Source organism: Aphelocoma coerulescens, chromosome 2 (assembly GCF_041296385.1).
Source record: "Aphelocoma coerulescens isolate FSJ_1873_10779 chromosome 2, UR_Acoe_1.0, whole genome shotgun sequence".
Classification (NCBI taxonomy): domain Eukaryota; kingdom Metazoa; phylum Chordata; class Aves; order Passeriformes; family Corvidae; genus Aphelocoma; species Aphelocoma coerulescens.
Genome location: NC_091015.1, coordinates 159035356 through 159061640, shown reverse-complemented (window position 1 = coordinate 159061640; position 26285 = coordinate 159035356). Strand labels below are relative to the sequence as shown.

General features: G+C 35.9%; 1 protein-coding gene across 1 annotated transcript in view; it reads left to right on the top strand.

The window, feature by feature from the left end:
- The window catches only part of ASAP1 (ArfGAP with SH3 domain, ankyrin repeat and PH domain 1), a 148742-nt gene that overhangs the window by 92791 nt on the left and 29666 nt on the right, over nucleotides 1-26285 (top strand). Inside the window, 12 exon segments of the mRNA XM_069005491.1 lie at nucleotides 644-730; nucleotides 6990-7090; nucleotides 7505-7574; nucleotides 8732-8819; nucleotides 9914-9962; nucleotides 15621-15784; nucleotides 17342-17475; nucleotides 18551-18642; nucleotides 19192-19378; nucleotides 21799-21884; nucleotides 23425-23540; nucleotides 25705-25772. Of these exon segments, the coding sequence (XP_068861592.1) occupies nucleotides 644-730; nucleotides 6990-7090; nucleotides 7505-7574; nucleotides 8732-8819; nucleotides 9914-9962; nucleotides 15621-15784; nucleotides 17342-17475; nucleotides 18551-18642; nucleotides 19192-19378; nucleotides 21799-21884; nucleotides 23425-23540; nucleotides 25705-25772 (1242 nt within the window).

The following is a 26285-nucleotide window of genomic DNA, read 5'->3' as shown; positions in this document are numbered from 1 at the left end:
TAGAGCTATTAAGAAAAGTAGCTTTCATTCTACTACTAATTCAATCAAACATTAAGATAAAACTGCTTTTAAGAGTGAATATTGGAATCAGCTTATATTATTAGCATTAATTTTAGTACATTTTCATGTTTTAAAACCAAATTACTTAATGAAAGCATCAAGTTTTGAAACTGAATTAATTTGCGATGTTCATTGAAGAAAAGTAATAACATGGAATCAAAGACCACTTGTCACCCAAGTGTTTTTGTGTTCTATAATCAGAATTACAATAATCTCATTTTCTATTGTCATTAGTTGCTAAATTAAACTGCGTTTTCATTCCTTAAGTAATCTGTCAAATTTATTGGAGTTATTTTAATATTTCAGAGGTTAATTTACTTGCATTAGGTATAGTAAGCCATTACAATATGACAGAACAAACAGTGCATGTGGAATTATACATTCATTTTAATTTGCTTTTCAAGGAGTACATGCATAGAAGGTGAAGGTATAAGAACAGACTGGTCCATGAAAATAAACACAACTATTACAAAAACACAAAATAATTGAGCTAGTTGTTCAGGACATCTAAAATGGTATATTGAAATGCATAAAACATTAAAGTTCCATCCAGCAAGCATAAAATGTCAGTCTCTTTCTATAGATAAAGCAGACACAAGATGAAGAAAAGAAACAACTTACAGCTCTTCGAGATTTGATAAAATCTTCTTTGCAGCTTGATCAGAAGGAGGTAAATAATTTAGACATGTTATTCTTGGAGATAATGTAAATTTGTGAATTTTATATTCAGAAATTGGTTTAATTAATGTTCAATTTGTGTAGTTATTGGTTCAAAAGAGTTGGACTTTGAGCATTATGGCAAAACTAATATTTACAATGTTCAACTACATATCAACAAACAATATTTTTACATTTGTTTTCTGTTTCCATTTTATGTATTAAAATAAATTATTCTTTTTTTTAATGTACTTTCTTAATGTACTGTAAGAACAGTTGTAATGGGTCAGATAAATGCTTCATCTAGCCCAACATCCTGTCCTTGACAATGATAAAGAATGATTGTTCAGGAAAAAAATTAAAGAGAAGGGATGCACATGTCCTTCTTGTGTTCTGCTATCCTCCAGCCAGTTTGTGTTCAGTATTTTCCTGACCCAGGTGATCCCAAGGCAGAATGAGAACCAGAGACTTGCCTTTACCTATGGTTTGCACATTACTGTTCATCTGCTAACTCAGGTGGATTTTGTGCTGTTGTTCTCCTTTCCAAATTCCTTTTGCTAATAGTATCTGCTAAGAAAGAAAATTTGTTTGCTATTCAGACAGCTGGGTCTGAGAGAGGGCAGTTAAAAAGTAAAGTTCGAATCATCGAATGCACTGGTATCAAAAGTGGAGTGACACACGTGATGTCCATTGCAGATGTTCTGGAATACTTCTTGAACTAGGAGATAACATAACACACATCACAGCTTTTACCTGAGATAATACTGTGACTTTTCAAAATCATGGTGCCTGAGAGAAATACTTAATATCCCATGGTGATGGTGACTCTTGGGAGGGTCAGTGTAGCTTTCCTTCAGGAAAAGTTTGCTTACCCTCTGTTCAGTTTTCTTGTCGGTATATAAGACAATCATCTTTACAGGGTGTCTATTATTAAATATTAATTATAACTAAACATTAGACAGGTGCTGTTCTGCTGAATATATATGATCATCCTAATATATGACTGGACAGTATTGCTGATATCAGATATACATAAAAAACATAATTTACAACCAGGTTACTGAGTCAGCCAACTGATGTCAGTTAATAGTGGGTGTTGAAAGTAAAATGCAGGGCAATAAACACTGATACTTCTCCAGAATACCCTCCCATTCGTAGCTTGACTGTCTTGGAAGTCTTTGAATTTGTGCAGTTGCTTTTTAAAGAAGTGTAAAACATCAGCTTATGTTACAGCTGTGCCTTTCCCACCATGGCTGCATTTTGTGTGGAAAGATCTTTCCCCTTTTATTTGTTTTGAACTTTTAGATCTGCATACCCTGTTCCGGATCTGAGTGTGTGTGAATTTGTGATATCCTCACTAGATAATTTTTGATCATTTTTCTTGCTTTTTATTTTTCCATATAAAACCTAACATTGACTTGCTTTTTGGCCAGAGGTGGTGTGTAAGTTTAGTCCTCTGTAAAGCTATAGCCTATCACTCTGTTTCTGAATCTTCATGGTGAGCTCACAGTATCTTATTCTTCTCCTCTGCATCACTTGGCATTTTTTTATGCTGGTCTTCACCTGTCATTTGTTGTCAAGCTACTCACTATCGTTGAGTTCCTGAGAAACTCTTCAGTCAGCCTTTCTTGAGTATCCTGAATAATTTAATAGCATCTAACAAACTTTGACAGTTTGTTATTCACCCTTTTCCAGACTGTTTGTGTTAGACACCACATGTGCTGGTGTAGCTTTCTGTGAAACTCGTTGGGCTGTTTTGTGCTTTTAACCTGTTATCTCACCTGCAGACTTCTCCTCTTGTCCTGTGACAATTCTTTCCCTTTCATAAGGAAGGATAAGTGCCTGTTGAAGGTCCAGGTACACTGCATCAGTCATCATTTACTTACTGATTCCTCCAGAGAACTCCAGGAAGTTTTTGACACAACCTCTCTGTACAAAAGCTGCACTGATTTTCCAGTATATGTAATAATAAATTTACTCTTCAAAGTAGTTTTCATTAATGTCCCTTGTGTGGTGTGAAGCTAAAAAATCTTTATGTTCCTGGAATTCTTCTGAAACTTTTAAAAAATAGAACTTTAGTAACTGGGGCAAGTATTTTCATGGGCTGTCATGTAATTTTATAGATAGCCCATTGTGATTATGGCCATTGCGTGTAGTTGTGTGGCTTGAAGTTAGTAAATTAACTAATGTGGAATCACAGTAAATAACAAATGATGGATGAGTAATTCCTTACAGTAATGATTTTATTTCTTTTGAATACTTGCTTATGTGTACTTACATAACATAGGTGTACATCATAGAGCAGACAAGCCTTGGCCAGGGGTCTGTTCCACTTCTAATCCCATCATTCTGAGGAACAACACAGCTTTACAACACACTGTTTTTTAGAATTTCTTTCATGTCACAAATGCTGACAGGAGTACTACAGAGTCCCTTTGAATAGATCCCAATTTATTGTAACAGCTGCCAGCTCTTTCTAGTGCTCAGTTTTTCCCTTATCTCGTACTTTACAGTATTTTCTGGTTCTCTGTTCGGTATTTTTTTCGCTTCCATCTCCAATGTGCATGTGGACTTACTAGATCTCTTCCATACTTAGAGAGCTTTCCATACAGGCATTACATTTGTCATCTCCCTATTATCTAAATCACTCTGAACATAATTCCTGCTCATTCTTCATCATGAATTGATTCCCAACACACAGAGCAACAAGACTTGCTTTCCTTTCACGTACCTTTCCTTCCACAAGCTGATTATTTGGGGAGCAAAGAAAAACATCTCCTCCTCTCCTGGAAGATGCATGTCTTGTTGAGTTTGTGGACAGTTCTTGGAAATAAAGCAGGACAAATGTGTGGTTGTTCTTCACTACTGTGTGTTGTGCATCCATGGCTGCATATGGTTCAGTCCATGTAAGTCAAGTTTCAAAAGCTGCTCATAGATTATTATAAGGCAGAGTAACATATGAAATATAGTGTTTGGATTTTTGGTTACTTATTTTATGTATGTGTAGTAAAAATATTGTGTTTTAGTGGAAAGTAACCTCATCTAAAATATAAAAGTAAAGTCAAATATCAATGTAAAGTCAAATTTTGAAACTTGAATGCAGGTTGAAATAAAGTATCTTCACAGGCATCACCAAAATAAACTGTGCAACTGTTCTGAATGTGGGCAAATTCTAGGACTCTTGAAAAACTATGTGTATATGTGTATATAATATATGTATATAAATTTGTAAATATGAAAATAAAGTGTTTGGTTTAAAGAGAATTGAAATTGTGTCTTAGAATAAAAAGGAGCAGTATTGTGATTCTCAGATACCCAGGCAAATCACAGGAGCGAGAAATGCTGTAATGAAAGAATCTGCTTTTTTGATAAAATAACCATTTGATCACATTGATGTTCAAGTTTCTCTTTCAAAATCAACATGAGGACTTTGACTCATGAAATTCTGCTACATGACATGAGTTGGAGTGTAATGATGCTGGCAAGTATTGAGGAGCTTGAAAAACAATGTGTTACTTAGGTATTCAGAGTTTAATCTTGAAGCAGCATGGCAGCATTCATTACTCCTTGGTTAAGAGATAGCAAAGCCTGACATGGCCTGAGTTTTCACCAGTCAGCCTCCATCATTATGTATATCCAACTCTTCAAGTACATAAAGCTGGACTTTATTATTGTGACAGATGGCCTGGTGGATTATGATTAAGTATACGTTTTCCTACTTATATTAGTGCATTATAATCTCATCTCTGGAAAATTTATGGATTAATGGAATTATTGAAGAACATGAAATGAATGGGATTTTCTCCAGTGGATTTGTAAAAAATCAGAAGTACTCTTACCAAACATGGCAGGGAAGCAGTTTGAAATAATAATATTGAGGCCCAGGTTGTTTCTAGCTATAAGTTTCTTTGGCCAGGAGAAGGAAGTTGAAACTAGTGATTCCTGTCCAAATAGTAAATTCTGCCACCTTTAACCTCTTCAGAGCTGCTATGAGATAAGTGAGATGTCCTGACATTTTTGAGGTCTCATAACGCAACTCCCGTTTCCCTGTTGCATTTGTTCAAGGTGTTTATTTAGCATTATGGGCATCTGTAATGACTTTACACATTTTTCTGGCATACCTGTCCTTTCATCAGTGAAAAAATATTACTGTAATCATTGCAGTTACCTGGTTCCTGGAAAAGCACATCTTGACTGTGTTTGAATCCTGGGCTGTGCAGCAATGCCAGTGCTGCAGCTTCCTTGCAGGAAGTACCACTGACATTGGCTCTGTTAGAGTGTCTCTTGTGGGCACTATTGTGCTGTCCTCATGTCAAGTTGGGGCAGTTTCTGTTACGTGGTGCAAGGATGATCTAATTTCGGAAAATTGCTGTGGTTTATGGCTTTTGGAAAAAGTATTTTAATGGATAATAGTGTAATTTTAATTGTGTAAAGCAGCTGACCTTGTGTGTTGCAAAATGCTCATATCCTAAGAAGCTTAAATTTTAAAAGAAACCAGGCCTTTAATACAGGCTTCTGTTCCCTATTTTTTCCATTGATTATTTGTACAAATATAACTTAGCATTAAGTTGAATATAGCTAATCTTCAGAATCATATTTTGTGTCTGTTTTGTCAACTATTTCTTTACATTTTGATTTATTTCCCCAAATCTCCCTATGATATGCTATTTGCAACAAGAACTATATCTCGTTGTGTTCTTTCCTATGCTAATACCATCCTACCCTAATTCCAGTGGGGATTTGAAATTTGTTTTTAACAAATGAATTTCTGATTGTGGTGGTGTGAGCTCTGCTGGCAGCCCCCAGCTTGCAGCAGCCTTTTTACTGCTTCCAACCACAACTGCCAGTTTTACCAAAACACTTCTCTAAACTCTGTGGCAAACTTGTTACAAAATGAAAAACAATTGTAAGCACCCTGAATAAACCATGGAATTATTGAAGAACATGAAATGAATGGGATTTTCTCCAGTGGATTTGTAAAAAATCAGAAGTACTCTTACCAAACATTACTTTGGCAGGGAAGCAGTTTAAAATAATAATATTGAGGCCTTGTTTCTTCAGTATATATTGATTGTGGTAGTAAGAAACTATGCTTTAAAGAGGAAAGGTTATTGACAAGGGAATAATTGAACTTCCCATTCTTTTGGGTTTGGGTTTTTTTTTTGGTGGGATGTTGTCAAATATTTTGCAGGTTATTGTTTCACAGTTATATTTAAAACCCAACTGATGTGCCCTTAATTATAGCCTTTTGCATACACTTGCAGAAAAAATTTAAAGTTAACTTTGGGCCTGATCTTTTTCAATGGAAATTCAGAATTATTTCCAGTGGTGGAGGATACAATATAACTATTATTTCAGGCAATTTAAAGAGTCTAAAGATAGAAGGCATATTAAAATTTGATCCTGCAGTCATCTTAGTTGTTTTGTGAAGCCAATGTCATGTATGCCAGGTTGCCTGGAATTTTGTTACGATGTTTTGTTACTTCATGAGAAAAACCACCAATATGGCTAAAAAAGTAGCTCTTGCCTTCTCTCTATTAGTGTCTTTAGAAAGGGGAAACATGGTTTTAACAATGGGGGCTATAAAATTTATGTTCAACGAACATGTTTTTTTAAATAAATAATAATTCTTGTTTTAAATTATTTGCTTTCTCTTTCCTCTATTGCTTTTGCCTTTCGTGATCGAAGTCTAGGAGAGTAAGTCAATGTTTTAATGAATTTTGGGGATTTTTTTGTTTTCTGATGTGCTTGTAACAAGTTAATCCATTTCACTTAATTGTTTCACTAGATCAGGCCAAAAGTTATTTCAGCTGACTTCATTCACTAAAACTCATGAATTATACATATCTTTAATTTGAAAAAAAATAAAAAAGTGATTATTAGCATTTGTCTTTGTTTATGTATGTGTTCCTAAATATATATGCATGCTGTATTCTGTTGTTTTCTTTTTGAATTTTTATCTTAGCCTTTTACTCTTTGCTTATAAGTTTGTACAATATTAAATATCTGTATTCTAAAAGTCTTTGTTTTGAGGTGCATATTTGCATCAAAGGCCTAATGTATTAATTAAATCTTGAACATGTATCTAGTTCAAGATCATGTGGTGTAAAAGCAAGCTCTCCTATGAATGTAAAACATGCTGTAGGAGTTGTCTCTCCTTTTTTTAATCTATTAATTTGTGATGTTGTAGAGGAAAAAAAAATAGGCTTAATGGTTAGGAAAGTTTACTGTGCACATCAGGAGAACATTAATGCCGTTTTTCCCTTTTTCAGGATTCACAGAGCAGGCAAGGAGGATACAGTATGCATCAGCTTCAGGGGAATAAGGAATATGGCAGTGAGAAGAAAGGTTATCTTTTAAAGAAGAGTGATGGGTATGTTCTGGTAGCACATAATAGTGTAAACTATTACTACATTCATGCTCTAATTTAGGTGTTTTCTACTGTGGTTGCTTCAGGAACATTCTCCTAATGCATGTGCCACGAGTACTTGAGAGTTCCAAAGTTCAAACCTGAACACAGAACTAAATTTAATACAGCAAATATAAAAAGTGTGACAAGCAAGCATAAAAAAATAAAATCATAGTTAAAAGAAACCTATTGTCTTATAACTCTCTAAAGAGGATTAAGATCTGTCAGAAATCTCCAAGTTTCTTTTGGTGAGGCATTCAGTAAAATTTTGACTGCATCTGTTTGTTTTTTAAAGCTAATCGTCTCAAAATGATAATGAGATTAATGTGTTTTGAAGTCAGGTCTGGTTACTGAACTTGGTATGATATTCTTATGTAGGTTGAGGAAAGTATGGCAAAGAAGGAAGTGCACTGTTAAAAATGGAATTCTTACCATATCACATGCAACGGTAAGTTGTTTTTATACTTTTATATGAAAAGAATAAATTAACATCATCCTTTCCTGGTAACTCTGTTGCTGCTGATCTGCTATTGCAAAGAGAATGCTACTTCAGCTTCTGGCTGCTGAAGTTTTGTGAAACTGTAGCTTATGAAATTAATTTTTCAGTAGTTTTATAAGAAAATGGCAAATATACTGAACAGACTTCTCAATTAATACTTCGGATGGATTTTCTTATAAGGATTTTCATGGTATATATATGAAGCATGTAATTTGGAAACTTGGGAAGAATTTGATATTTGGTTAGAGTCTGACAGATGAGTGAATGTGTTTAGTATTTTTAGTGCTTTCAATTAAAAGTTTGAAATGCTGGGAAGTTTTGATCACAGTAAGTTCTTGGAATCAGGAATATGTCTGAAGGATTTTCCTAGGAATGCTCAGTCATGAGGTAGCTCCAACATGATGATGGTGGAGGCAATGATAGAACTGCCTTGTGGGAGTATGATAATGAACTTGTTATAAATGACCACAGGAGTTCCTCTTGTTAAGGGAGATGGTCCCATTTCCTCACCCTTTTTCTCTCTTTGCCCCAAATTCCACTGACAGACATCAACTTCTAAAATTTACTACCTGTATAAACCCAAAATACCTCAAAGATGCATTTAGTTATGATGTCTTAAGTGACTTAATTGCAGCACAGAATATTGGTATTGGTATTTATTCTGAGTTCTGAAACTCCAAATCTTCAGCTTTCCACTTTCCCTTTTAAAGTTCTAGGACTATATCTTTGATTTATTTAAAATGTGAGGAAACTTGGAATATGGGCAGGCTGTAATGAGAAACTGCATTATAGTTTTGCCATTGTTGATTTCATTGTTGATGAAATGCAATTAAAAAGTATTTATTATTAGCATATTGTTTATTAAGGGTTTTTTTTTTCATCTTTCAGATAAAGAGTGGCCACAAAGTTTTTAATTTTGTTTAGATTTAGCAATGTGTCTGTTTTTAGAGACCAAGTCAGACCAAGAGCTGCCGATCTCCAGCTTTTTGAGGGTGGATATGTGTGCATGTCCAAGCTTTAAATAGTGTCATACATGCCCACTCCCCAGAAAGGGAAAATAATCCTAAATCAATACATTTTTAAAGTAAAATAAATTTTCTTTTTAGTCCAACAGGCAACCAGCTAAACTGAATTTATTGACCTGCCAGGTGAAGCCAAATGCTGAAGATAAGAAGTCCTTTGATCTAATATCACGTATGTAGCAACTCTAGCACCGTCTTGCGTTACGTGGGATTTCTGAAAATGTCATTGCAAGATGCTTTGAGTAGAACACAAGGCTAGAGCTCAAAGTTCAGGTCTATCCAGACACACACAGTGCCTCATGAGTGTCCAGAGCCTCTAGTTCTGACAATGGACAAATGGATATAGAACCTTTTCTCTGTGTAGGTGTGACGTGGATACTGTTTGTTTGTGACAAGCCATGAAATGCAGCATATGGGCTGCTCCCTAAGTTCAGGGAGATGTTTAGCAGCTTACTGGAACATGCATTAGCTATATCCACCAGGAGAAGGGAAAGACCTTTGTCTTTATCCTATTTTTCAGTCATTTTTCTGCTTTTTGAGGGCTATTTGAAAGAATGAGGAAGACAAGGAGACCTAATTTCTCTTTTTCTCTTACCATACATTAAAAATACACTTCTGTTTCTCTGAAAATTGATACTGCCTTGTCTTCTCAGCATTAAAGCTCCTGTGGTTTTCCTTTTTCCCATTTTGGTCTTGTACAGCAGGTATTTTTATCCAGTCTGGTTTTAAAAACTCTTTTGAAGGTGATGAGTCAACTTACTGTTTTCAGGCTTTGCATAGAGTATTAATCAACAAACACTTCCAACATTCTGTATTGAAAAGAACAGTCTAGGAAACCTTTGATTGTGGCAGATAATAGCCACTTCATGTCTCATCTGTTAGTTAGTAAAAAGAATTTTCTTGGCTCAACTGGAAGAAAAAATTATATAAAAGGAATAAATTAATATTGCCCTCTTCTCCTAATTATGTTTCAGTTTTGACTTCTGAAAGGGTAAAATTTGATCCATATGTGTATTTTTCTGTAATATTTCAAAGCTTAAGACTTTTGAAATACCTACAACTGGTATGCATCAAAATTTAGAGTTTCATCTTCCTTTTTTCATTTTTTTTGGAATTGTTATCCATTGCTATGAATAAATGATTAATGATGCCTTTTAAGAGAAATTGCTCTTGAAGGCTTTAGCTGCCAAGTAGGTTTTAGTACCAAATACGTAGACACATTAACTTTTTTCATGTGCCAAATGAAGATGTATTTCTTTATTTCAGATAACAGAACATACCACTTTCAAGCAGAAGATGAACAGGAATACGTAGCGTAAGAATGTTTACATTTTTTCAAGTTTATTTTGCCAATAGAGATGTATAAAATCACACATAACAGTGGAAATAATTTTCTCAGCTGATGCATAAGTAGTGCTTACCGTCTCTTTTTTTCTGCTGTTATGAATCTGTAAATGTAAATTATTTTGTGTCACACTACAGAGCTCTTTTAAAACCTAGTAATGTTAAAAACAAAACTAAACCAAACCAAACTAATCAAAACCCCATTTAGATTGTGTATCCTGCCAGTACATGGTTTGTGTGAAGTGCTTGGTACGATATTGTAGATCAGATTATTAAGATTCAAATGAAATATTTTTAAATTCTTCTCAAATCTTCTCTGTTAACCCTGTTCTGTAGTTACTTCCTTTCCTCTTGATCCTACCTTTTCCTTGAAATAAAAGATAATGAATAGATGAAAGATTTCCATATGACACATAGAAAATATGTACAGGCAGTGCATTTTTTCTTCTGTAGGCCTAGAAATAAACAGCAAAGCACATTTGTGTACTTCAGAATACAGGAACTTATTTCATTAATGCATGTTTCCAACCAGATTATTTCCTATAAAACAGTCTTTCTTCCTTCTGCATCAGACTATTTCCTGAGAACCATGTACCGCTGGTTTTTCCTCCTTTGTCACCAGATGTGTTGTGCATGTTGTTTAATGCTTAACACCTGATAGTTCAAGGAAAAAAAATTACTTCTGAAGAGGACAGCAAAGGCTTCCTCATTCTTTCCTTAAATATCCACGTTCTAGTGGAAGACTGTGTTGCTCCATGTGTATTTTAAAAGTACAGGGAATGTTTGTAGGGTGTTTCACTTCTTTGGTAGTGATGGGTAGCAGTGGCATTGACAGCTCAACCTTGGGACTCATGGGTGAAATAAAAGGGCTGAAGAATTCTTTGTTGTGCAGCTATTTCCTTCTGGTCTTCCACAGCTTTATGTTGGCTCTTACAGTGCAAAGCTGACTTGCTAGTCATGATTACTGCATTCATCCTGGAACTTAATTATTCCAGTAATTTTCTTAGCCGAGAACAAAATACTGTTGTTTCTGATGAGTCATAAGTTTTTGGTACTCTGCCATAAATTAATTTTTACTGTGTTAGTTGGTTTAAAAGGTGAAGTGCTTTGTTTGGGGTTTTTTTGTCTTAACACACGAGCAAAGTAGGGGAAGAATATTAGCAATAACCTTCTTCTGAGAGGCAGATCAATAAATTTAGTTTAGCAGGCTGCCTGTTGGACTGTTTTGAAATTCCAGGCTGGTTTTATTTCCCATTAGAAGCACTGAAGTTTTGTTTATCACTCTAAAGTCAAGTGGCTGAGGAAATTACTTGCATTGGAATAAAGAATCCTAGAATATCTTAAGTTGGAAGGGACCCATAAGGATCATTGAGTCCAACTCCCTGCTCCTCCCAGGACTGCCTACAAGTAAATCATGTGACTGAGAGCATTGGCCAGATGCTCCTTGAACACTGAGAGGGTTGATGTCCTGACCATTTCCCCAGGGAGCCTGTTCCAGTGACCAACGACCCTTTCATTGAAGAACCTTTTCCTGGTGTCCCATCTGAACTTCCCCTGATGCAGCTCCCTTCCTTTTCCACATGTCCTGATGCAGATCACCAGAGAGAGGAGTTCAGCACCTCCCCTTCTGCTGCCCCCCTTGAATGGGTGTGAATGTGCTGATGCGCAACTGCAATGCAACCAAACATTCTGTTTTTCTTGTGCAGCCACTGAGTGGACCCTAAAAGCTTTACTCTCTGAGGTGTCTTGGGAACAGCATCCCTTGGATTTCCAGCCTTAGTGATTTAAGGGTGTTCTGCAGGAACTACTTGATGTAACTCCTCAGTTAGAGTTGTCATCCTCTTGTTTCAATTTCCTCCTGACTGGTATAGGTGTGCCTCTCCCTTCTTCCTTTCCTCTTGTGTTTTGTCCACACAGTTTTAGTGCTGCCTCTGTTCTGTCCTTTTTACTTTGTGAACCAAGGGAAAAATAATTGTGAAAATAGATTTTCAAATCAGCTTCCTTGCAGACTCACATCTAAATAGAGACAAAAGCAAGATGCATTTGTTTTTATTCTAGTTTAACTGACCTTGCATACATTTTCCTAGTGATCATTTTACACTGCTTCCATAAATAGCTCCTCAAACTGCATAATATTAATAATAATAATTTTTAAAAGGAGATATAAAAAAAAAGCCATACACACAAAGCACTGTAGCCTACATTTTGTTAGAGGTTTGTTACTGCTTCCCCTCAAACATTTCCTTCAGGCCAGTGCCTTTCTTCATTTTTTATCCAGGCAGCTGTTTGTTGGCTTTTAATTACTGATTGACAGTCCTTAAGTTCTCAGTGGATTATTAGTTTCTCTAGTAGACAAAGTACAGTGTATAGGGGGAAGTGGGGTGTGGGTTGTGTGTTTCTGTATGTACATGTAAATATATATTTATGTGTAGATTGTAAGAAAAGTAACCTGATTTTTTTTAACATATGCAATAGTAGTTGCTTTCTGGTTTTTTGTAATTGTGGATAGGGCTAAACATACTCTTCTATGCTCTTTTTAAAGACCAAGAGCATATCTTTACCTGCAGGAAATGCCTGGATTATAAACAAACCTAGATTTAGAAAGTTTTCTATGGAGAAACAGACATCTAACTTCAGTCTAATTTTTAGCAACAGTCCTCAGATGTTTTTCACCTTGCAAAGACTGAGTTGGAAGGCATTGATACTATCTGATGTTTCTTCCATACAAAACAAGTTATATCTCAATAATTGAAAAACGTTATGCTATTCTTGTTCTGCTCGTGCGTTTACCTGGAAACAACAATGGTGCAATGGTGATTGTCAGAAGAGACAGACAAATTTTTTCTGCAAAATGAAAAAACCCCCAACTATTAGAATAGTTCTTATTCTTGGGGGAGGGTTTTTTATCGACTTGGAAATACTGAAGAGAAGTAAGAGAAACCTGAGTGACTGTTTGGTCCATGCAAGGTTAAGGAATTCCTTCCATTTCCTGGAGGCACCTATGATGCCAGATTTTTGTTTAGCCTTGTTTCTTCAAAACTTCAAAGCTGAATCTCCAGCAAACAAAATGCCTGAAAGCATGATAAGAAATTGCTTATTAAGAAATTGATATTCAGAAAAACAAGTTTAAGAGACAATTGGACCACCTGTTTATTGTATTAGGTAGAATAGTATCATAGACTTGCTTAGGTTGGAAAAGACCTTTAATATCATTGAGTCCAACCATTAATCAAACACTGCCAAGCCCACAATTAAACCATGTCCCCAAGTGCCTCATCCACACATCTTTTAAAGCCCTCCAGGGATGGTGGCCCAACCACTTCTCTGGGCAGCTTGTTCTAGTGCTTAAAAACCCATTTTGTGAATTTTTTTTTTTCCTGACATCCAATCGAAACCTCTGCTGGCACAGCTTGAGGCCATTTCCATTTGTCCTAAAACAAGAAGACAAAGCAATTCTGTAATTCTTGATTAATCTTTAAATTAATTGAAAGAACACCACGAGGTATTACCAGAAGGTTTTTGACTATTCATTTGGCAGTGGCAGTATTGTGAAATAAAGCAAATACATGGGTTTTTTTAATAAAGGAAGAATAAAAAAGATTAGTACAGATAAGAAAAAGAGAAGAGCAGTTTAAGGAGTTTTATCAACTATTTACATTTAATTAACATATCATATTTACTGACTTGAATTGTTTATTTTTGAGTGTGCAGCCTACTAGGAAGGCCTGGTGACCAGCTGGGCACTTCTTGATAAACAGCACCAGTCAGTCAGAGCATGTCTGTCCTTGTGCTTGTGCTTGTCAGGGAAGAGCTGCCACTGTGGGGCCTCTTGCTCTGACTCCAGGGTGACCCCGTGACAGTCTTGGACAGAGGGTTCCTTCTACCTGAGCAAACACAACCAAAGTAATGATTGCTCTGACAGTTTAGATGCTCGTAATAAGGAAATCTGTATTGAACTAACAGCTGGCTCAGTTGTGTTGTGTTTGTTTTAGTTGCATCTAATAATTTTTTAATTGTTACTGCTTAGTTGAGTTTTATTCAAGTTCTGCCTTTTTAACAAACTAATCAAATTGTAATGCTGAAAGAAATTGTCAACAAATGTCAGGATAAATGTTGTTTGTCTGAGTTAAATTATTATTTTACTCTGTGTATTTAACCAAACATTGATATAATATTAGAAACAAGACACCACTGCCTCTTATGTTTTTTTAATAACATTGAATTTGATCATTAAAATCGCAGAAGAATGCCCTCTAGTGTGGGTTCATCTCATGTAATGAGAAAGGTTCATGTACCTTTATTGTTTTCAGCATGTAAACTGTGGAGCAAATTTGTGCTCAAGACTTTCCATTTCTCTTTTATTTGAAGGTTGATTTTTCAAAATTTTTAAATCATTTTAAGCACAAATTCCTAGATTATATTCTGCACATAAAAATTTAAAAAAATGTATGTGCATGAAGTATATAATAAAGACTGACCATATATTAATTCAGGCTCCAAGTCTGTGTTCTAAGATTACACACATAAATTTCTCTCTGAAATCCTTTAAAGCTTATCTTTTCATTGTTATTTCAATGAGAAATTATGAATTTCAATCTGAAGTTCTCTTAGTTTGTTTAGATGACCATAACCATTTCTGCATATTTCAGAAGACTGATGATTGCAGACAATCTGAACATTGCAAACATGAAATGCCTTGAGGACACGGCCAATTTAAAATATTTCTGTGTAAAAAAAAAATAAAAATTATTTGCAGTAGATCTAAAATCATCTAAAATCACTGTACCTGGGAGGATTTCTTTTTAACTTGCTCTTTTTCTAAATTAGAACACTGAATCTGCAATGTGCTTGTCCTTAGTGGAACTGCGTTCCTCTCTACTTCCACATGTAGCACAGCAGCTACTGAAAATGTGTTTTGCTTGGTTTTAATGAAAACATTATTGTGTAAACAAGAACTTGCAAAGTGATTGGGAGGGAAGGCAATAGTGCCTGAGATACAATTAAAGAGTCTTGATTTGTTGCACTCAACTGTTGCTCCTGAAATTTTGTGTTGGCTGTTGGTAATATTACTCTCCTGTCATCCTCTCTTCCTTAGCCCCTTGGTTGCCACAGAAATTTTCATTAATTTGGGTATTACAGTCTGACTCTGATTAGTGCACAGAGACCTGCATTTTAAAAGGCAATGAGGCATCAACATATTCACCAGGGTTCTTGCTGTTTCCTCTGTGAAGAGAAAGATGCACACTGGAGAAAGTAGGGGTTATCATTTTCTCCAGGACAGACTTCAGGAAGATTTTGGGCACATTTTAAAGCAGTTAAATTTACAGGAGATTAATTGCCCCCTTTCTCTTCCACAACTTCTGCTTATTTGAGAAACTTGAGAACTTGACTTTAAAGTTGTTCATCAAAGGAATGTTAGACTTATGACTGTTTGTCTCTTCTCATTCTTACTTACCTTTTCTCAAATCTTTCATTTTTGTCTCACTTTTCCCCCTCCTCAGTCTCTCCCCCAATACAGTCCTTCCCTGTAGTCCCACTAATATTTTGTTCCTGGCAAGATTTCTACAGTTTGTAGATTAACTTGTATTTGCAAATGCAGATCTTCATTAAGGTCTTTATCTTGTGCTAGATGGATATCAGTATTGACTAACAGCAAAGAAGAAGCATTAAATATGGCATTCCGTGGAGAGCAGAGCACAGGTGAAAACAGTTTAGAGGATCTGACAAAAGCCATTATTGATGACATACAGAGATTACCGGGAAATGAAGTCTGTTGTGATTGTGGCTCACCAGGTATCTCCATTTGTTCATGTCATCAACTTCTTGTTGGGAGCAAAGTAATTTCTTTAAAGAAGTGTTTGTAGAGTGCAAACTAATTTTCTAAGTGATGTTTCTCAGTCTTCAACCTGTTTTTAAAAGAACAAATATGACTTTCCTACATTAGTTCTGTTTAATTCACTAAAATATTTTTGTGTGTTGTCTGTGCTTACTTCCAGCAGTTCAAGCCCCTCTGGAGTTTGAACTGTTCTTGTTGCACTGTGTCTAGATGCTTGTTGCACTTGAATGGAAGTTGCTTGGCATCACTGATCCTGTGCATGCTACTAAGTAGAAGTGAGTAATATTTAGACAATGATTGTGGAAAAATTGACCTGGCCAGGATCTTACTCTGAGGCTTTATCTTGGCATGAGACTACTGGAATTGCACTATCAGAAGTATTCAGAGGTGGAATAAGTAGTCTTGTGCAAAGAATGAGACCCAGAGTTGAAATCCTATCACATAATATCTTCAGAAGTGCAGAGTTACAGGTCAGTTATGTGTCACTCAGAGCTTGAGAAGGGGCAGCTGGTCACAGTACACTGAGCTGGTGTGGAGCTGTGGGAGCTGGCAGCTGCTGCAGCTTTCTCATCTAAAGAGACACTTCAAGAAGGTGATGCTCATTAGGAACTGAGTAGATCGTGTTTATCTTGCAGATACTTGCTGATGCCAAACTGATCCAAATTTGAAATAGCTAGAGAAAATTACAACCTGGGATATAATTATGTAAAGTCCTGGGACTGGTTCATTCAATTATTTCATTATGTAAAGCTATAGAAACTTCAGATTACAGTTCTCATTCATCTTTTAATTTGTAGTAAAGTTTTAAGCTTCACCTCTGTACTCCAGCTTGCTGCTTTAAATCTCTTGGCTTAATGCTTCAGCAGTTACTATTTAATGTCAAGGAAGTGATTAATTTGAAGACATGTATGTGCACAAAGTATGTCTGGAGCTTTTTCTTTTCCTTAAAAACTGGTCATACTTCTTATGTAGCATTCAGTAGGATAAAATCTATTCTAATGTTACATGCAGATCTCCTCCATGACAGCATTTTAAATTTTTTTTTTCCTGGACTAGCCAACACTCCTCAAATTTTCTACAGCATGCTGCTGTTTTACATACTGGAAAGTGCTATGATTAATCTTTTATGAAGGACTATTTAAGGTTTAAGAAGTAAATTTTAAAACTTCAGAGGTTGTCTAATTTAGGAGATCTGTTACTTTTAAAAACAGGAAGTAATTTGTACAGGAAACAAATCCTAAATGTATTGAAATACATTAATTCAGTATGAATTAATAAGTCTAAATTCAGTGCCTTTAGGACCATTATTAAATCTCAAAGCTTCATTCCATTGGTAGCAATTTTTGTGGTAGTGGTTAAATTTGCACTTGAGTTTGGAGAAAAGTACGGAATATTCTAAGTTTATTTCCATTCTTTGAAACATTAAATAAGGAATCATTTCAGAATACATTTCTTACCACGATTGAAAATCTTTCTTGGACTTTGATTAAATACTTTGTTTTTCAATTCTACAGATCCAACATGGCTATCAACTAATTTGGGCATTTTAACCTGCATTGAGTGTTCTGGAATACACAGAGAAATGGGTGTCCATATTTCTCGAATCCAGTCTTTGGAATTAGACAAATTAGGAACGTCTGAACTCTTGGTAAGTTTCTTTAATTTATATTGGGTTTTTTTTAGTCAAATGTTGACCTATATGTAGGAAGCACTGAAATACACAATTTACTGTTAATCTTTTTCAAGGAATATGTTTTTGCAGAATTCCTCATTCATATTTCTGTAGATATTTTACAGGTGCATGGTTATATATTATTACATATTATTGATACTCTTGTCACTTCCCATTTCATGTCCTGAGGTGTCACAGAATGAGTATTGACCTCCATTGTAATTAATTTGTGCCAACAGAACTTTGGCTCTCAGTAGATGATCTTGACCCAAAATCAGGGCGGTCTAAAAGCTCATGCAATTTGAAACATGAAGCTAATTTGACTTGGCAAAGGAGAATGACTGTTACTAATTCTGAAAGAAAAATGTTGAAGGAATCTTAATTTGATGAATGAAATCATGTGATGTTGAAGTTATGAAAGGAATCTGATGTGAGACTACAAAAAAAAAAAGAAAAAAAAAGGAAAAATATAAACAAATAAAAAAGAAACTGTTGCAGAATTTTTATCTCCCTAGCTGTGTTTGGCCTGAAAGAAGACACTTGTTACGGAAATTTTATATGGGAAAATTGAGAAAAGATGTAAGGCAGATCTGGATTTAGGTATAGGTTCAACATTACCACTTGCTCTCTTCAAGAAATATTGAGTTACTTTGAAAAGTTACTATTAATTTAAATCAAATTTTACTATGCCTGATCTTCAGTGGGTCTGAGCTTCTTTCCCAAAGCAGCTTCCTCATCAGTGTACCAGCACCATTTCAGTGTTCATGCTGCTGGTTCCTCGTTCCAGTTTTGTGTTGGAGGCAGATTGTCTTGGAATGAAAATAATTCTGTGACTGTGAAGTCTATTGTACAAGTTATGACAGAACAGAATTTACTTTTTTTTTTTTTTAATTGCTCTGTATTTACATGTAATCATTATGCTTTAACTTTGCAGTGCTGTGTGTTCCATCTTTTATTAATAGTGTGGAAAATGCACATTAATAGTCCAGTTTTTAGGTTGCTGCTAAACCCCAAAAGTCCTCACCTTCATTTATTCTTTTTCTTATTGCAGCTGGCCAAGAATGTAGGAAATACTAGTTTTAATGATATTATGGAAGGGAATTTACCTAGTCCTTCACCTAAACCCAGTCCATCAAGTGATATGTAAGTTTTGAATCGTTAAACTCTGAAGTTTACTGTGGAATATATCTGTGATGTAAAGTGTCTTAAACACTAACCAAGCCAGGGGAAGGTTAGGATAGCAGAAGACTGGAGGTTTTTACTCCCACTGCAGAGCTTCATAGAAGTTCAGTCTCCAGTCATATAGCCACATTTCAGCTACCTCAGCTTCTCTGTGTATAAAACTCTTAGTCTGGGTTTCAATTTGATTGTTTGGATTGTTTTGAGTTTTGTAGTAAACCCTCAGATGATAAACTTAGTGGACTAAATGGCACTAGCTCTGCTTTTGCTTTGATCTTAGGCCCCAGTCAGAGTAATTTTTATATAGAAGACAGGATAAAACTGACAATGTTCCATATTTTGGGCTTGTTTGCAAGAAAGACGTGCAGTGTAGCAATAAATAACACACATTTTGTCAGGTAGTTTCCTTCTTCCCTCCTCAGCTTCCAAGTTAGACAAGGTGATTTTAAATTATAATCATTGACCCATTTTTCTAAAAATTTCTAAAGCAAGCTCTATTTTCACACCTCACAGGACTGCACGTAAAGAATTTATCACTGCTAAATATGTAGATCATAAGTTCTCTAGGAAGACTTGTGCATCTGCAGCAGCTAAACTGAGTGAATTACTTGAGGCTGTCAAATCCAGGGATTTACTTGCACTAATTCAAGTCTATGCAGAGGGGGTAGAGCTAATGGAGCCACTGTTGGAGCCTGGACAGGTAAGCTTATCAGGTAAACAATGATTATTTTAAATCATATATGTCTGTAAAATGCCCAGGATCTGGGGCTGCTACTTTAGATGATAAAACAAGAGAAATAACATATGAAAATGGTGGGGTTTTTCTTCCTTTCCTTATCGTGGCCTCCTTGTGGAGAGGGAAAAGAATACTTTATCTTTTGTCATCAATTGGTCTAAAGGAGTGTGAAATGCAACAGTGATGTCATACACTGTTTTGGTGCAACTGTAATGTGTTTAAAAGCACCTGTCCTGCAGTGTGCCTTCTTTAGAAAGAGTCCCAGAGATGGGGGACTTGGCTTGATAGCCCAGGGTCACCTGATACCACATACAGTATCATACCTGTTTTTAAAATAGTGGCTGAAGAAACACATTATTGATTGTCTGCAAGTCTCTGTTTACTGTAGATAAGGAAAGAATAAATCCTATGACTTCACAGCTTCTGATGAGACATCTACAGAAGTAAATCAACCAGGAAGATTCTTTTGTGTGTGTGTGTGTGTGTATCTGTTCTATCAAGTTTTGAGTACTTGATCTTCCTTCTGAAATCAGTAACAGTTTTTGGAAAAATCGGTCCAGGTTGACCTTAATTATCCATGGACATATGTTAATCATGAGCAAAGTAACCAGTTTTTATAGATAATCAATGCCATGTAACCACTTGCTCAGCCATGTTTTCTCCCATCACTTTTAAACCCAACCTGGAGAAATGTCAGAGAATATTTTCAACAAGTTGTGTGAAAATAGCTCAGTTGGCAAAGGACACAGTGCCTGTCCATGTTCAGTGAGAGGGATAAGTTCAGTATAGTCTCAGCACTTGAGCTATCACAGAGTGCTTATCATGGAAGCACATTACAAATTCTCTGACTGCAAGGTCAGCTTTCTGTATTTGTCATCCACAGCAGTCACAACAGAATTAGCTCCTCAGTCTTCCCAGCTATTACAGGCAGTGATATCTAGAAAGGTATGAGCACCAATTGAAATGTAGTTTGCAGTTAGGACATTTATAGAAGCATTCTCCTCTGTAAATTCTCTGATGTTTAATTTTATAATATCTTTTTACTTAGGACTTTAATTCTAAGTATATATACTGTAATATGCTTTTTTAAATGTTCTTTATGATCAATAGGAATTAATGAAATCTAAATTTAGATTAACTTCTCGTGCAACTTTTAAATGGAATTAAACAGCATTTCTATTTCAATGCATTAATGCATATGTATAGAAAATAAAGTATGATTCAATTCAAGTTCAACAAGGAGAAACCCTATATATGGAGGAAACACCCCATGCACCAAATATATGCTGGGAACCACCCAGCTCTGCCTAAAGAGACCTAGGGGTCCTGATGAACACCAAGGTGAACGTGAGCCAGCAGTGCGCCCTTGTGGCAGAGGTGGTCAATGGTATTCCAGGCAGCATGGAAGCATTGCCAGCACCTGAAGGGCAGTGATCCTCCCCTGCACTCAGCACTGTGAGGCCACAGCTGCAGTGCTGTGCCCAGCTCTGGGCTCCCCATAACAAGAGAGACATGGACATACTGGAGAGAATACAGTGAAGGGCTACAAACGTGTCTGAGAGTCTCGAGCACCTGGAAAGGCTGAGACATCTGGGATTGTTCAGCTGGGGCAAGGTTTCTGGGAATCTCATCATTGTATGGAAATACCTGCAGGGAGGGTGGAAAGAAGATGGAGCCCAGCGGTGCCCAGTAATGGGACCAGAGGCAATGGCACAGGATGGGAGCACAGGAGGTGCCCTCTGAAGATCAAAAACCTTTTTGTTTTGTGAGAATGACCAAACACTGGCACAGGTTGTCCAGGGATATTGAGTCTCTGTCCTTGGAGATATTCTAAAGCCATCTGGACGTGGTCCTGGGCAATTGGTCCTTGATGGCCCTGCTTGGGCAGGGAGGTTGAACTAGATAACCTTCAGAGGTCCTGTCCAACTTCAACTGTTCTGCAAGTCTGTAAGAGATTTAATGTATGTGGGACTGTGATTTTTGTGATGCTGTTTTTGTAGGACATAATGTTGGGACTTTGCTTGGTGCTCACCAGGCTGTCATAAAGCAACAAATACTGCAAACTTACCCAGTATTCCTTGACAGGATCCCTTTCAGTTACTGGTAGCTAAAATGGTTAAAGACTCCTCAGGATTGTTCCATCCAACTGGGAAAAGTGAAAACTTGGTTTGGGAAAGCTGAGATCTCAGAAAGTGTGATGCCATTTCCTTTGAAGCACATGGTGTCTTTTAGAGATAAAAAAAGACAATAATCATTTTCATCATAATTTCCTAATATTTTTCTTTTGAAAGACTTGTAAAGAGTGAATGACGTGTGTCATAGATCTGATATACAAGCTTTTCAGAAATAAGACAGAAATCTAACTTCTATTTACATGTGTTTAGGAGCCAGGTGAAACAGCACTTCATTTAGCAGTCCGGACTGCTGACCAAACCTCTCTCCATCTGGTTGACTTCCTCGTACAAAACTGGTATGGATTGCTAACTTTTCATTAAATTTTACATGAAAAATGTGGATGTTCAGAGCTATCTTGGCAGTGCCTTGGACAGCATTTGCTTATCACTTATAACCTTTCTCCTTAGACATATTTCAAAAAAGAATAGTTTAGTACCTTTGAGTTGACCTTTGTGCTCCTGAGGAGTAGAGAGAGGGAAAAATCTGTAGATTAAAAACATTGAAAGCAGTTACATAAAAATAAGATGAAAGGAAAAACTCTGTAATGCACAAGTGGCATTGATTTAGAGCACATAACAATATGAAGCAATGCAAACAAATAGGTACAGGAGGGATGGCAAGTAAATGTGCCAAATACAGGACACATGCAAAGGAATTGTAAGAGTAGAATACAAGGATCTTTCTCAGAAAATTTTGAACAGATGCTAGATTGACTTTGAAAGAGGTGTTCCAATAGTTAATAAACTGTATTAAAGCTATTGAAGAGCATAAACGTCTTAATTAGTAATTTTCAGCATCTAGTTTATTGGCTGAGTTGTTCTTTTTTGTCAAGGAGTGTGTTCATAGAAGTAAAAAACCTTCATGAAAAGTGTGAGTGCTGAGTAGAGGAGAGTGTTATTAAATTAAAAAAAAAATAACCTACTAATATATTCAAGCTGTTTGAGATCATAATTTGAAAAATGTTTAGGAGCCCAAAATATTATTTTGAGTATTATTAAAGGATTTTTTATTTTGGATGATTATTTAGAATTATTTTGTTTATTTATGAAGCTTCATAGTTTCTTCAGACAGCTATAATTTTGTATGTGTTTCTGTCTGCTTTGTGGTTTTTTGTCTCAGTCTCAAGTTTAAGAGCATCTTTGCAACCCTGTATGCTCTTTCTGTCCAATATGGGTAACACTGGGAAAAGTGTTCATCTCCTAAGCTTTGCTTTTCTGGTTTATGAAAATATTTTCTTGATCCCAAAATGTCAGGAACAGTTTTTGAGAAACCTGGGTTTAGAACTTGAAAGCTGAAGGAAGTACAGTTTTTAAAAAGCCCCTTTGCACTGCTGGTCTTTCCCTAACTTGGTGTGTTGTCCTTAAATTCCCTCTTACAGTTCTTTTGTTCGTTCTCACAGCCACCCTCTTGATAGTCCCTTGACTGCATGGGACTTATTAACCTCTTTTAATTGTATCAGAATTATTTTTCAGATATTTCTATTGAGCTAATGTAGCATGTTTGCAAAAAGAATTCTAGTAAAGTAGCAGGTGGAAAACAACTGGCATGACCTTAGAGAGATCTAGGTTTGAGTCTCTTGAGTTTCACTTCTTTAGTTTTTTGAATGCACATCTGTAGATTCTCAGTCCTTCTAAATCACAACTCAGGTATTTCCAGTGTCCTTGGAACAATTCTTAATAGACTTTGAAACTAATGTTTAATTTAAAAATATTTTTTTCTCCTACTTCATATTTGTCCAGTAAAGTTATTATGCATTTATTATTTATAGGTATGCTGGATCTGGAATGAATAGCACAGCTACTACACTTTTCTTGATTATTTGTTCTTTTTTTTAGTGGAAACCTGGACAAACAAACAGCATTGGGTAATACAGTTCTACACTACTGCAGTATATATAATAAGCCTGAGTGTTTGAAATTGCTTTTGAGGGGGAAGCCAACTATTGATGTAGGTAAGTTCATTATGTAAAACCAGGAAATATAGATTTCCTAAAATTTCTTTCCATTATTTTAGCCACTTTTTTTTATTTCTCTGTGGTAAGTAAACTTATAATATAAAACTGTGTTAGAAAGATGAAGAACTTGTCAACAAGAAGCCTAAAGGAAACATTCAGTTAAGACAGTTTAAACTGCCTGGAATTTAGGTTTATTGTTTAATCTAGAACTCGTCTGTTATAATGCTTCAAATCTTTAATTCCACTCTTAGATACGTGGGCTTTATGTACACAGCACTTAATTCTTCTGTTGATATCAATGGCAGCTGGTGCTGTGGTTTCACCCTGCCCATCCCAGCCAACACTGCCACTGATTAGGGAGGGGAGACCATCTAAAACAAGAATTACCCTAACTGTGAGCAAACAGAGATCCTATTTTCAATTAAACTTTTGGTAAGCCATTATGAAAAATGAACTGATATAGGTACAGCAAATGTTACAGCTATCTTACACATGTAGGTGGCAAAGAGAAGCAGAAAGACAGCTGAGAAAGCTGATCACATGTTTCATGAGTTAGAAGGTATCCCATGAATCCAGCTTGTTAGGCCTAAGAGTTAAGTGTGATCAGCATGTCTTTACATTCAGTCATTTAATGGTATAGAAGTTTTTTTTAACAGCTGATGCAAACTGGAGGGTATGAAATTTTATTGCTCCCTTTTTCTTTATCACCATCACTTTCCTCCACTGCCTGGTAAAGAACTTTTGTATAAACTGAAGTTCACAGTTTAGTGGCAGAAGTCACTGGTTTCCTTTGCCTTTTTATAAACCCTTAGAATATGTTCCAATATTATCATAAGTGAGAGAATTTAATGTGACATTTTTTAGCAGTTATAATGGGAAAGCTGTCTAAAAAAGTTAAGCAAATTTATTGGTCCTTCCATTGAACTCTCTCATAGGTAGATGCCAGAGGAGTGTTCACACCTTTTTGGTGTCTTGTTTTTTGAGGTTATTCTGTGGGAGAGAGGGAACAAAAAGTGCTCTTTTTGTTGTTTTGTCGAGTGATCTCATATAGGAGCTGTATAGTCTTTAGACCTTGAAACATCAGGTGTATACTTAAAAGCTGGAAGTTTGGAATTTATGTAGTCCTTAAGGTATCTGGGCGTTCACTTCACTTAAGAAGTACTATGTTTTCATAGTACTTTTTATATTGAACCATCTCAGATAGATCTTTCCATAGCGAAATCCTTCTTCTAGGGATCTGAATTCTTTCAAAGTCATAGGCCTTTCTAGAGGACTGCTTTGCATTTTCTAGGATTGCTGACAGGCTTTCTGTTATGTAATATTTCACACAGACATTTATGCTTATAGATCTCAGTTTGATCGTTTTCAGTTCCTGATCACAGAAATGCTTTACAATCTGGTTGTGCTGCAGAGCATTCTCTGTTCCATCTCCATGGAATTTACTGATGTACTGTGAGAGTACATTTTACATAGGTTTTATCCACATCAAGTGTGTTGTTTATTGAGACTTGTTACTGAGCATCTAGGAAGAGTTCCATTAGATTCTGTGCCAGAAGACTTTTCAGAGGGCTCAGATACTGCCTTCTTTCTGATCAGGTGTTAATTTAAATTGTAGACCATTTTATAGCTTTGATAAAGACAAAGCTAGAAAGTTTTAAATTCATTCTTGTTCAAATGTCTTCAAATTACGGCTTCAAGCCTCTGCATATTAATCAAAGTAAAATCTGCTTGGATCAACAGTCACCCTTTTTTTTTTTTTTTTTTTTTTTTAAAGTCTTATATTAGGGGGGGTTTTTTTGAGATATCTTACCCTCCCTGCTTGTTTCTCCTGCTTATTCATGTAAGAGTTTTATGGGCAAAAGTGTAGAGTGGAGATTGAAATTACTAATTTTCTTTTATATTTTCTGCTGGGATGGTTTGGAGGGATTTGGGAACTGTCCCAGCAGATGCTGCTGTTCAGAAGGAAGCTGATGATACATGAAATGCTTGAGCACTTGGAGTGGAATCATAAAGAGCTGCAGCTGCTATAAAATAAATAGATGTTTTTGATCACTTTTAGTAGTTACTGTGCTACAAGTAGTGAAATAAGTAGTGAGAAGTAATAAATTGCTTCTTAAGACATCTCAAAGAATTGCTCTTTTCTGTATTGTTAATTTTGTAGTAAACCAAGCTGGAGAGACGGCTCTGGACACAGCAAAAAGAGTGAAAGCTGTGCAATGTGAGGAACTGGTAAGAACTGAGCCTGGGAGCAAAGGCAGGGGGGAATGTTTACTTCTTTAAAAATGTGATCTACTTAATATATCACCACCATTGTATCTCACACATGGTATTGCTGCCAGCTGGCTATGTGCTGATCTGAAAGCCCTACCACAGGTGACTATTTTCTTACCTAAAACACAACAGTAATTTTCTTTGTAACAGTTTAAGAAAAAGATCTTTCTTCTAGTGGCAGTACTAGTTATTTTAATGAGAGTATTTGAAGACCTTAAGTACTGGAGGATCAGATGTATCAATAAATACATAATTCAAGGAGATTTGGGCTTCATCACCTCAAAAGTTCCTCTTAGAGGCTTTTATATCAAGAGTACTAAGCACCCCCTGTACTATGAAAACTGTCGAGACCTTTGGCTTTTTTCAGATTATTTAATGGGACAGATAGTCCAGAGATGGTGAAAGTCTTTTTATAAGAAGAATTGAAACAACTTAGAATTGCCCTCCTCAAAGGAGAAAGAAGCTAAAGTG